This window comes from Mobula hypostoma, chromosome 4, assembly GCF_963921235.1.
Source record: "Mobula hypostoma chromosome 4, sMobHyp1.1, whole genome shotgun sequence".
NCBI lineage: Eukaryota > Metazoa > Chordata > Chondrichthyes > Myliobatiformes > Myliobatidae > Mobula > Mobula hypostoma.
In genome coordinates, this window is record NC_086100.1 from 172,603,700 (window position 1) to 172,617,372 (window position 13,673).

Consider the following 13,673-nt stretch of genomic DNA (forward strand, 5'->3'; position numbering starts at 1 on the left):
CCCCAAAATATCACTGTCGACGGAGTTCTAGAATATAAAATATTACTTTGTTTCCATTGTTGCATTATTCTTTTGGATTAAGACCCTTGCATGTCTTTATTCAATGTAGCAAAATGAATACTACCATTTACCATCTGATTCAAGCAAACTAAAGATCAAAAGTATTCATTAAGATCATCAGCAGGAAATGTGGCTAGTCGCAACTGTTTCTCTCTGACTAGAGTTAAACAGGAAGCAGAAGAATTTGAAGGCAAAAGGAGCAATGCTTCGCTGTGTCTGAGGAGCTTCTAAACTGTCAAGATATGGAGCTGAGTTCCTCCAGTCTCTACAGTAAACTTCTACCCTTAATTCAACTCATGCTTCTTCTATCTTGCACGGCTATTGCAGGTAAGAATGTAGTTGATTTCAATATTTTTAGATTGTGGATTTTTTAAAATTACTGATAATACCAATGATCATTGGTTGCTGGTTCCTTTGATTTAAGGAGGAACATCTCAAGTAGGCTTAAGTAGAAGGTTTAGATCTGTAATGTTACATTCAAATAAAAACTAAATGTTAGGGATAATCCACAGTTAATGCAGTATCGGTAGATAGAGTACCAGTCTACTGGAGGAACTCAGCAGCTTCTGCTGAGGAAAAATAAATGTTGATGTTTTGGCTTGAAACTTTACATCAAGTTTTTCCCCTTCACCCCAACAAATGTTGCTCAAGCCTAGCAGATTGTGTTTTTTTTGCTCCAGGTTCCAGTCAGTCCCTTGTGTCTCTATAGATTTCAGGTCAATGATCCTTTATCAAACTTGGAACATAGAGAAAGTAAACATATTCTATGTCATAGAGAAGACGAACAATGGAGAACAAAGTAAATGCCCCGACAAAGGGAGCAGGAAGGTTTTTTAAAGACCTGCTGAATATCACCATATCTTGTTTTAATTTACAGTTTTCAGCATCTGCAGTTTTATCTGAATTTGTGCTACATTTCAAAACTGCTCATTAGGCTTCAAGTTATGTTTGATGGGCAAATGGAAACATCATATTTGGCTACATGATGAACTGTGGACACGTATAGAATTGACCATCCCATAAATAGAGTTCTGGTTTTGATGCACGAACATTCCAGTTCATCAAATATGCAAATAATTTTATATTAAGAGGTGGTGGATTTTTAGTTACTGTATTATTCATTTTCAGGACGTCGGCCATGCACTCAAGGCCAACATTTATTGCCGTACTTAATTCAGTATTTCTCCCCTCTTGAGTCTTTTATTTTGGACACGTGCCAAGGTACAACGAAAAACTTGCATTGCATACTATCCATACAGATCACTTCTTTAAAATGCTACATTGAGGTAGTACAAGGTAAAACAATAACAAGATGCAGAATAAAGTGTTAGAGTACAGAGAAAGCACAGTGCAGACAGATGGTAAGGTGCAAGATACATTGTGGGATTAAGAGTCCATTTTATTGTACTGGGGAAACATTCAGTAGTCTTATAATGGCAGAACAGAGGCTGTCCTTGAGCCTGGTGGTACATGCTTCCAGGCTTTTGTATCTTCTGCCCGATGGGAGAGGGAAGAAGAGAGAATGCTCAGTGTCTTTGATTATGTTGGCTCCTTACTGAGGCAGAAGTACAGACTGAATCCATAGAGGAGAGGCTGCTGAAAAGAGTGCATAAAAGATTTACAAGGACATTGCCAGGACTCAAAGGACTGAGTTTTTGAGATGATCAACAATCTAAGACGTTATTCATTGTGCAGAGGAAAAAGGATGGGTGATCATAGGTATAAAAAACCATGAGGGGGCATATATAAGGGTGAATGTGCAGTCTGAGAGGAAGTCGTTCAGTCTGGTACCTTTGCAACATTTATAAGGCATATCCACAGATGCATGAATAGAGAAGATTTAGAGCAGGGGTACCCAACCTTCTTTAAGCCATGGATCCCTACCATTAACCGAGGGGTCTGTGGATCCCAAGTTGGGAGCCCCTGGTTCGGAGGGATCTGGGCCAATTTCAGACAAATGGAACCAGCTTAGGTGGGCATCTTGTTTGACGTGAATGATTGGGACCGAAGAGCCTGGTTCAGTGCTGCGTGACTCTACGAGCAGCCTTGTTGAACTGCTGCAAATCTGGTGAGGATTGTGGATTTGAGGGCTGCTGTTCAAGTATCACGGGAAAGTAACTGAAGCGCATGTTGCACCTGGAAGGAAAAACGGCAACTGATGTGCTCTCCGGTGGAAGGACTAGATGGTTAGTTGTTACGAGTGGAATGCCCACCTAGTGGTCTGTGTATCCTGCCTGACGTTGAGCTCCCTCATATAGGCAGTTGGAGGATATTCTACCCAACTCCTGAAATGTGTCTGCAGATTGTGGAGAGAATTTAGATTTTCTACCCACTCTGAACTGCTCAAGGAGCCATAGTTTTTATTTGGCCGGTTCAGCTAAGTTACCAGCCCCCTAGAGCTGAAGGTTGTGAGCACAGTGATAGAGATCTTCTGAAAACCAATCAGATATAATAGCAAAGAAATACAGACAGCCTCAAAAATTTTTATACGGTATATAAAGTTCAATACAGATACATTTTCTTTTTGTGCCAAAATAGGGACATCAGTACTTGCTGATGTCAATCTGACTGGCAAGAGAGTGAAGGAAGTCAGAATGAGTGAGTACCATACTAAATTTGTAACTTTTAGATAGTCAGTTTACAATCCAAAACTAGGGAAATGAATCTAAACAAGGGAGATTATATAGGAGTGAGACGTGAGTTGCAATGCTAGGTTGTGGAGTTTCATTAAAAGGCATGATATTTGATGGGTAATAGGTGACATTTAAAGCAGAAATACAGGAACAGTGACTGTTATAATTCCATCCTTGACTAACCTTAAAATGCACAAGGATACATAACCCAACTTTGGCTAATATTAGCTACAGATTGTATTAGATCCAGTGAAGAGTAGTTTTGCCAGACTAAGTTGCAAACCTAAGTATTGGAAGTAGTTTAGATTTCAGCTAAGTGAAAAAAATAATTAAAAGGGCACAAGTAGGCACTGAGAGTATACTTGCAGAGAACATAAAAGTAGACTCTAACAGTTCCTCCAGGTATCTAAAAAGAGAAAGTCAAAATGATGTCAAACATAAATCTCCAATAAAAATGGGAGAATTCGTCATAGGAAGACATGGATGAATTAAATGGTTCCACTTTGACAGAGGAGAATACAAGTAAACCCACAGAAATGTTAAGGAACCAGGAATCTAATGAAATTGGAGGATTAAGAACAAAAAGGAAAGAAACAGTGCTGATGAAATTAATGGCACCCAGTAAATCCCCAGGACGTGATCACTTGCAACCTAGAAGACTGAAGGTAACCATTAGAAACAGTGGATGCAGTAGTAATCATTTCCAGAGTTCTATAGTTTCAGCACATTGAAAAATGGCAAAAGTAACTGGTGGATATTGCAGGGATCAGTGTTTGGGCATCAGTCATTCATAATATTTATCAATGATTTAGATGAGGAAGAGAATGTAATATTACAACTTTTGCCACTGCCCTTAAACGTAAGTGGGATTATAAATTGCGAGGAGGATGCAAGGGGTTTCAAGGCAAATTGGATAGACTGAGTTAATGGGCAAGGACATGGTAGATGTGGTATAAAGTGGATAAATATGAAGTTAGCCACATTGGTAATAATACAATGCAGGTACATTGTATTATTTAAAGTGTTATAGTGGGAAGCATTGATGTAGATATCCTTGATGATGAGCCACCAAAACAGATCTCATGGCAGGCAGTTAAGAAGGCAAGTCTTTTATGACTTTCATAATGGAAGGATTTGAATGTTGGAGTAAAGATGTCTTGGTACAATCATAAATTCCTTGGTGATACCACAAATGGAATATTGTGAACAGTTTTAGTCTCCTGAACCACATACAATAAATAATATATAAGCCATTGAGAGAGAACTAGAATGATTCTGAGAATGGTAGAACTGTCATACAAGGATAGATTTTATTCACCACAACTTAGAAAACATGAGAGGACAACTAAATAAACATTCAATACTTGCAGGCAATAATAATTGGGCATCTAAAGGATTTTTCCCCTGGCTGGCACACCTAGAATGAGAGGTCACAATGTCAGGTTACAGTGCAAAAGATTTAGTACTGAGCTGAGGAAGAGACTTCTCCTGAAGAAAGGTCTCAGCACAAAATGTTGACTGTTTATTAATTTCCATGGATGCTGTCTGACCTGTTGAGTTCCTCCAGCACTTTGGGTGTTGCTGAGGAGACTTTTCACCCAGAGGGCGATGAGCTGTGGAATTCACTGCCACCAGGCTCACTGGGATCGAGCCTCAATTTTATTTTAGAATGAAATAGATATGTTTGCGGAGTATCGGTATCAGGAGAGAAGAGGACTGTGGTACTGAAATAGATGATAAACACAGCTGGTACTGTTCTATACTCTATGTCTTCAGTACTACAGCAAGCATGTTGCCTGGTCCAGATATTTTCAACTATGCCTTGATATCTTGTAGAGAGAACCAAGTTGGTCAAAGCAAGGCTTCTGTGATGGTGAGATATCAGGGGGAAGTCGAAACGGGTTACCTATTCAGCACATCTGGCTGGAAATGGTTGCAAATGCTTCAGCCCTTCCCTTGATCGTTATAATCATTCAGCACGTGGACGTTTTTCTCCTGCTTGTTGTCTATTTGTCTAACACACCCCAAAATGTGATTTGGCACATAGAACACAAAACAGGTACAGTGATGTTGTGTCGAACTAATTCAATTCGTAATAAAAAGCCCAACAAAAGTAATCAGTCTGCACAATGTCCATATCCTTCCATTTCCCACAGATTCACATGCCCGTCCAAGAACGCCTATATGGAATGCCTATATTGCACTTGACTCCACCACGACCTGTGGCAGCTTACTCCAGGAAACAACCACTCTTACATTAAATGGATGCTCACTGGAATAAGACCTTTCAACCCTGGAAAAAAAGATAGCAGCTATCTATTCTCCCCGTGCCTCTCAGACTTCCCCTCTGTCTCCACTGCTCCAGAGAAAACAACCCAGGTTTATCTAACATCTCCTTATAGCAGATGCCCTCTAATCCAAGTAGTATCCTGGTAAACTTTTACTGCACCTTCTCCAAAGCCTTGACATTCTTCCTATAATGACACAACCAGAATTCAATACAATACCCCAGATGCAGCCTAACACGTGTTTTATAAAGGTGCAACATAATTTCCCGACTCTTGAACTCAGTTCCTCGACTAATAAAGGCAAGGATACCAAGTGCTTTCTTTACACCTTATCGACATGCAGCCACTCTCAAGAAGCTATAGACTTGAACAACAAAATCCTTCTGCACGTCAGCACTGTTAAGAGCCCTGTCATTAACAGAACACTATTCCTTTACATTTGATCTCCCAAAGTGCATAACCTCATAGTTGGACTGATTAAATTCCATCTGCCATTTCTCCACCTATATCTGTAACTGATCTATATCCTGCTGTGTTCTTTGCTGGTCATCTATGTTATCCACAACACCACCAATCCTTGCATCACCTTCATTGACTGGTAATAAAACAAACAGCTTAAGACCCTGTACAGATCCCTGCAGAACACCATGAGTCATGGAACTCCAGACCAATACGCTCTTTCTTCTATTGGCAAGCCAAGTGGCCTAAGCACCTCAGATCCCATGCATCTTAATCTTCTGGCTGAGCCTCCCATGAGGGAACTTGTCAAATACCTTACTAAAACCCATGTAGGCAATATCCACAGTTCTACCTTCATCCATTACCCTTGTCAAAAACTCAGTTAATTTAGTCAGACATGACATTTAGTCATGCCCTGCACAATGCCATACTGACTGTCCTAGTTATGTTTTCCAAATGCTTAGATCATATTCCTAAGAATCATCTCCATTAACTTTCCTTGAACTGACTTGAAACTTACCAGTAAATAGTTTCTAACATTATACCTATTTCACATTGGCTACTTGCCAGTTCTTCTGGATCTGGTCTGTGGCTAGACAAGAGAAGACACAAAGTTATCGGTCAAGGTCACAGCAATCTTATCCCTGCCTCTCTCAACAGCTTGAGATATATCCCATTGGGTTCTGGGGACTTAACCACCTTAATGTTCTTTAAGAGATTAAACACTGCCTCCTCCTTTAGCTCAAGATACCCGAACATCATCTTATACTCCACCTCCATGTGTGCAGATGCTTGATCTGATCCATTGTATGATTGTTTAGTCCTCTTTGTTGCATGCTGCTTTTGTTGTTTAGTGTTCCTATGGTTCTGCTCATGTGTCTAAATGTTGCCTTGAGTTCTTAATTACCGATTGTTAGTCAATTCTCCTAACTCACCGAAACCTCACAGTGGGTGTTCATCTTCTGTTCTTAGAATTTTCACATGTACATCTTGACCTTCCAGCACCTCAGTGGAGATCAGTCATGATGATAGTAAGGTCCTACATAGGAGGCTGGTCAAGAAGGTTCAGTTGCTTGTCATTCAATATGAGGTAGTAAATTGGATTAGACATTGGTTTTGTGGGAGAAGCCAGAGAGTGGTGGAAAAAGGTTGCCTTTCTGAAGACCTGTGACTAGTGGAATACCACAGGGATTGGTGCTGGGTCCTTTGTTGTTTGTCTTCCATATCAATGATCTGGATGATAATGTGGTTAACTGGATCAGCAAAATTGCTGATGACACCAAGACTGGGGGTTTAGTGGACAGCAGGAAAGAATATCGTGGTTTGCAGCCGGATCTGGACCAGCTAGGAATATGGGCTGAAAAATAACAGATGGAATTTTATGCAGACAAGTGTGAGGTGTTACACTTCAGTGGGACCAACCAGGGTAGGTTTTACACACAGGAGTGCTGTACAATAAAGGGATCTGGGAATACAGGTCCATAGTACATTGAAAGTGGCATCACAGATAGGTGGGGTCATAAAGAAAGCTTTTGGCACATTGGCCTTCATAAATCCAAGTACTGAGTGCAGAAGATGGGATGTCACGTTGATGTTGTCTAAGACGTTGGTGAGGCCTGATTTGGAGTATTGTGTGCAGTTTTGGTCACCTACCTATGGAAAGGATGTAAATTAGTTTGAAAGAGTACAAAGAAAATTTACAAGAATGTTGCCGGGACTGGAGTACCTGAGTTATAAGGAAAGATTAAATAGGCTAGGACTTTATTCCTTGGAACGTAGAAGATTGAGAGGAGATTTGATAGAGGTTTACAAAATTATGAGGGTTGTAGATGGCGTAAATGTAAGCAGAGTGTTTCCACTGAGGTTGGGTGGAACTACAACCAGAAGCTATCAGATAACATTGATCATCCACATATTTTCAGTTTACCCTAGACAAGGAAGTATGGATTAGGAACATTGCCTGATTTGTGATATCTCCCTTATTGCCTATGATAGTAAATTGAAATGAATGATGAATAATTAATCATGGGTTAAGGGTGAAAGGTGAAACGTTTAAGGGGAACGTGAGGGGAAACTTCTTCACTCAGGGGTCATGAGAGTGTGGAACAAGCTGCCAGCACAAGTGATGCATACGAGCTTGATTTCAACATTTAAGAGAAGTTTGGATAGGTACGTGGATGCTAGAGGTATGGGGAGTGGGGGGAGGGGCTATGTTCCCAGTGCGGATCAATGGGAGTAGGCAGTTTGGCACAGACTAAACCCACTTGAAGAACAACACTCCGTTCTACACAGAGCAGTGGTAAAATATAACTTCCATGCAAGGCAGACGACAATTTTCTTAGAAAAATACAGCATAGAGACATGCCCTTCAGCCCTTTTCTATGAATCTATATAAGAAATATATCTGTTATAGTGTTTTTTTCCAGTGGGGAACTAAATGCTATAATTAGAAGTAAAGACGTGCGTTCGTAAATGCAGAGGTAAGTGTTTCTATTTATAGGACTGACCAAGAAACGTATCATCTGTGCACAATTGCCTTGCATGGAAGTTATATTTTATCATTGATCTGTGCAGAACAGAGTGTGGTTTTTCAAATGGGTTGTTTGGAAAGTTTGTCATGGAAACCAATACTACAAAGTTTTTCAAGGTTAAATTCCGTTACTTGTTTCATGATGTGTTGATTAATTATTTATCATTCATTTCAATTAACTATCAGGCAATAAGGGAGATATCACAAATCAGGCAATGTTCCTGATCCATACTTTCTTGTTTAGAGTAAAATGAAAATATGTGGATGATCAATGTTAACTGATAGCTTAATAGTCATTTTTCAAAAGTGTTAGCATGTTATTTCATTGTGGCTAAATACTTTAAGCACATTAGTGCTCATTCACTCCCTTGTATCCCTTGCACTATACAACAGTAAAGCAATTTATTTCTGCAGTTTTCAACTGGTTGAAACTGCTAAAAGGAACTCAGCTCCTTCAGCTGAAGATCCGAGAAAACCTTTTGTTTCTTTATTAGTTTTTCTGTTTCACACTGGTATTTTTTCTCTTGTTTCACTTGTTCTTATCCTGCTTCTTTTTGTCTACAAGTAGAGCCCATTACCAGATTGGTCATTATTACACATTCATTGATAACTTTGAAAACAGAGTGGGATAAAGGCTTCAAGGAGAATAAAATTGGAGGAATATGGGCAGAATAAAGCAATGGGACAAATCTTAGAAAGCAATGAAGTCAACTTAATGGACAACAGCCTCCTTGGAAACTCCCACTCTGAATCCACTGCTACCTACAAAGTTATCTCAGTATTGAAAGTGCACGTCCATTGTCAGTGACTTGGAAAGTATTTATTATAAAACTAGTGGTGCTTACAATCAAAATATTATTCCCTACATACTGTACACATGAGATTCTGCAGATGCAGAGAAACACAAGATGTTGGAGGAGATCAGCAGGTCAGGCAGCATCTATGGAGAGGAGTAAAGAGCCAACAATGTTATGTTTTGTGACTTCAAAACATTAAACTAATTCAAGGGAAGACACAGGAGTCCGACATGTGAGTGAGTCTAACTTCATGTTTACTTTGAGCGAGGGGAGCACATATCACATGTGTGATGATATATGCAATTCACATATTTATACATATAACTTGCAATTAATTATTTAAATGAATAAGAATGTTTAATCAAACTATATGTGTGTGTGTGTGTGTGTGTGTGTGTGTGTGTGTGTGTATATACACACACATACATACACACAAAAGGACTGTGAGAACAGCAGAGAAGGTCATAAGGGTCTTCCTACCATCCGTCGGGGACATTTATCAGGAGCGCTGCATACGCAGCGCCCTTTGTATTATTAAGAATCCCACCCATCCATCCAGCATCCTCTTTGACTTTCTACCATCAGGCTGGAGACAATGCTGCAAAAAAAAAAATGAATGGTCAGGATGAGAAACAGTTTCTTCCCCCAGGCTATTAGGCTTCTGAGCTCCCTGCCACATCATGTTTGAAATGTCACTGGTTAATCTGTTCCGTACCTTACAACACTTAATATTAATGCACTTTAGTTTGTTATTTATGTGTGATTCATCTGTAGATTTTATCCTTATCTTCATAAGTTATCGTGTGTTATGTGTACTACTGCGCTTTACACTCTGGTTTGAAGAAACATTGTCTCGTTTCTATATACATTATACGGTTATATACATGTATATAGTTAAATGACAATAAACTTGACTTAGTTTATTTTTCTTTCCAATTGGAAATATATTGTACCAATTTGCATAGCTCAACTAAATCTCCCTGCAGTATAAAAAGTTCACAGTATACCTCACCCAAAGGGATCTCTCCATTTTACCTTCTATGGAGTTAACAAGTATAGCTTGGATTTATGAGTCCAGGTAATCTCTGTACAAATGGAGTTAATGGTTGAGGGAGGGGTGTGGGGGTGGTGTGTGATGCAGATGTAAGCTTGAAGTCCATCAACAGCAAATATTTTTGATGCCGGAACTTTCTAGAGCTACTTAGTTCAACATTGATCAATTGCAATTTAATAGCCATACTATGAAAGGTACAGAATTACCGATTGCATACTTGGCTGCTGTCTCTCCTGAGAATTCTATTTCTGCTTCTTTCATGAATCTGACTGCTAAGGTGAAACTGGTATCAACCTACTCTATGCAGATGCCTGGTATCACTATTTAGACAAGTGCAGTTAAAAGTAAGATATTCTTTTTAAACCATTATGTGTATCTATTCCTTTCTATCACAACTGTTCTCCTTCCTTCTTGTGTTTAAGAGACTGAGGTCTCACTGTGTCTGGATGCATTAAATGATCCTTCAGAATATAATCACTGATGGATTTGACCAAATTTTGCACTTGGTTTTGATCTTATTTAGCCTTTGCCTCACATTCTCATTGTTGTTCCTGGTTACATTTCATTCAAGGCAGTTCATAAGTATATATTGTGATACAGATTAGGAGCATATTTTAACACATTATTTCTGTGCTATGTTAGTCTAAATGCAATGTTGCTTAAACATTCTAATTTCTAAATAATTTCTTTTTTTAACAGACTGTACTTTGGAGTAAACTATTCAAAGATTTCACCGCCCCCTTGCATCAGAATATCAGATTCAGATTTAATTATCACATGAGAAATGCAACATTTGCATTAACAACCAACACAGCTAAGAATGTGTTTGGTTCGCATTGCAATGACCCAAATGAATAAGTGACCTTAGTTGTTTGTGGGAGATTTTGGACGTGGTATGTGGCTAATCGGCCTTTATTTCCACGCGAGTCATCAATAAAGCCATCTGCTATCACCCTCTAAATTACTTTCCTCCCTTGATGTTTTCTTTAAGCATTCCCAGGCAGGTCGTCAAACAGTAGACAATAGACGATAGGTGCCGGAGTAGGCCATCCAGCCCTTCAAGCCAGCACCACCATTCACTGTGATCATGGCTGATCATCCACAATCAGTACCCTTTTCCTGCCTTCTCCCCATATCCCTTCACTCCGCTATCTTTAAGAGCTCTATCTAACTCTTTTTTGAAAGAATCCAGAGGATTGGCCTCCACTGCCTTCTGAGGCAGAGCATTCCACAGAACCACAACCCTCTGTGTGAAAAAGTTTTTCCTCAACTCCGTTCTAAATTGTCTACCCCTTATTCTTAAACTGTGGCCTCTGGTTCTGGACTCCCCCCAACATCGGGAACATGTTTCCTGCCATGAGAGCACTGCTCTCCAAAGTGTGTCTTAATGATTATAGAAAGTGAAAAAGAAGGCTGAAAGTGGCTAGCTCAACCCCCACCATCAACCTCTCCCTTCTTTGACTGGTAACCCAAAAGCGAGGCTGGAGATCATCTGCTCTTTAAGCCTCCCAACAAAATAGCTGCTTTCGAATGTGGTGCATTAACCACAATGTTTTCTTCTGTTACTATCTGCCTTCAGTTCCATTGCCAGGAGGATAACTGTGCCAAGATTACACCCCGACACATGAATGATCAAAACTTAAATTCATCCAGCTACAGCTTCAATTCAGCTAGATCTAGCAAGTGCAGTCTATAGTAGCCCACCTCACAGCAGGAGACCAGGAGGAAACTGGCTCCGTAAAGTGCTGTTCCCACCCTGAAAGGGTTAGAGTCAAGTTGAGTTTATTGTCATATGCATGAGTACATGTATGCACAGGTGTAAAAAAAACTTACAGCAGTAGCACAAGCACGTATTACCATCCTCAACATTCACAAGAAAGAACAAAAATTGTGCAAGTAAAAATGTCTATTGGAGTGCAAAGAGATCAAAGTGGTTACAGTTTTGCAAAGGAAAACAGGCTGCAAACAGAATGCCTGCCTTCAGCAAGCCCAGCCATACAGCATTTAGATTCGTGCAGAAATTATTAAAAGTATGTTTACTTCATGTGAGTAACAAATGAATATGTTCCTGACACCAGTGTTCCTGACCCTGGCTCCAGCCACATACCTGCCCCACTCCAGAGCCCATCTCTAAGCACAGATCTGTTTGTAACTTAAAACTCACCTACAAAACTCTGATGGTTACAGGACTTGGAAAGTCACACAGGTGGAACTAACACACAAGATCGAGGTAATTTTATGTCCTGAAAGACAAACATAGCAACATGAGAAATTCTGCAGATGCTGGACATCCAAAGAAACACACACACAATGCTGGAGGAACTCAGAAGGTCAGGAGGCATCCTTGGAAATGAACAAACAGTCAATGTTTCGGGCTAATACCCTTCTTTGGAACTTAAGGAAAGGTTCTGGCCCAGGTTCCTAAACCTGACCGGTCTCCAACCGCAATTTGTTAGACACCACCAGTTCAGTCTCAGGAGGAATGTGCTACATACACCACCATTTGAAGCCTTGAAATTACCCAGATCATTATAGATAGTAAATCAGCATACAATTAGGACTTCCTGTGTGTTTTATCACACTGCACTGTTTCAGTAGTCTGCTATTTTCTTTACTCGGAATTAGTTAATGTGTTTGCCTGGAAATTCTGGGCATGGGAACTCTCAAGGGTCTGAGCTAAAGGCCAATTAACATATTCTGTCACAGAAAGCTATTCAGCCCATCAAGTCTGTGCCAGCTCCCATTAATCCCAATGACCTCCCCCCCCCCCCACCACCCCCCACATTTCCACGTGGTTTTGTATCATTCTGGGATGATTTCAGGGTTGAAAGGCTTATCATAAGAGAAGTGTTTGATGCTCTGTGCCTTTATTAACTGGAATTTAGAAGAATCAGGGGTGACTTAATTGAAACCTATCGAATGGTGAAAAGCCTTGATAGAGTGGATGTGGAGAGGATGTTTCCAATGGTGGGAAAGTCTAAGACCAGAGGACACAGCCTCAGAATAGAGGAGCATCCTTTTAGAATGGAGATGAGGAAGAATTTCTTTAGCCAGAGTGGTGAATCTGTGGAATTTGTTGCCACAGGCAGCTATAGAGGCCAAGTCACTGGGTATATTTAAGGCAGAGATTGATAGATTCTTGATTAGTTAGGAAATGAAGGGATATGAGGAGAAGGCAGGAGACTAGGGCTGATGGGGAAAATGGATCAGCCAGGATGAAATGGCAGAACAGACTCGATGGGCCAAATGGCCTAATGCTGCTCCTATATCTTTCTTATGGTATTTCATCTCATGTTCCCATCAATTACCTGTTAATTATTTTACCATTTAGATCCAACAGACGGTCATTTACAGATAATAATTAATACAGTTATATACCAGCACATCTCTGAGATCTCAGCAGAAACTGGATTTCCCAGAGTAAACCCATGTGGTCAGAAGGAGAACGTGCTGATGCCTCATTGCGAGCACCCGATGTAAGGGTCGAATCTGGGTGCTTGGAGCTGCAAGGCAGCAGCATTGGTTCTCTGTCAAAACGCCATTCGGAAACCGAGCTGAGACTGCTGGTGGAGAGGTGACTGTGGTTTTACTTACAGCAGGGTGACGTTAGGATCAGAGCGACATAGCAATGTAGTGCCACATTGGGACTGTTAGATGGAAGAAGGCCCAACAGGTTTCTTGTCCTGGAGTATTTAGATTAGATTAGATCAGATTAGATTCAAAGTTATTGTCATTGTGTCGAGTACAGATACAAAGCCAATGAAATGCAGTTAGCATCTGACCAGAAATGCAAAGAATCGTGTTATTTACAAAATAACTACGAATAAAAAGTAAGTGCTACAGCACACAAAT

At 40.2% G+C, this 13,673-nt stretch overlaps 1 protein-coding gene across 1 annotated transcript in view; it reads left to right on the forward strand.

Annotated features, from left to right (window-relative positions):
• Positions 1 to 13,673, forward strand: part of LOC134344976 (uncharacterized) — a 47,911-nt gene continuing 34,238 nt past the window's right edge. Inside the window, exon 1 of the mRNA XM_063045109.1 lies at positions 1 to 387. Within this exon, the coding sequence (XP_062901179.1) occupies positions 303 to 387 (85 nt within the window). The 5' untranslated portion in view covers positions 1 to 302. The remainder of the gene's footprint in view (positions 388 to 13,673) is intronic.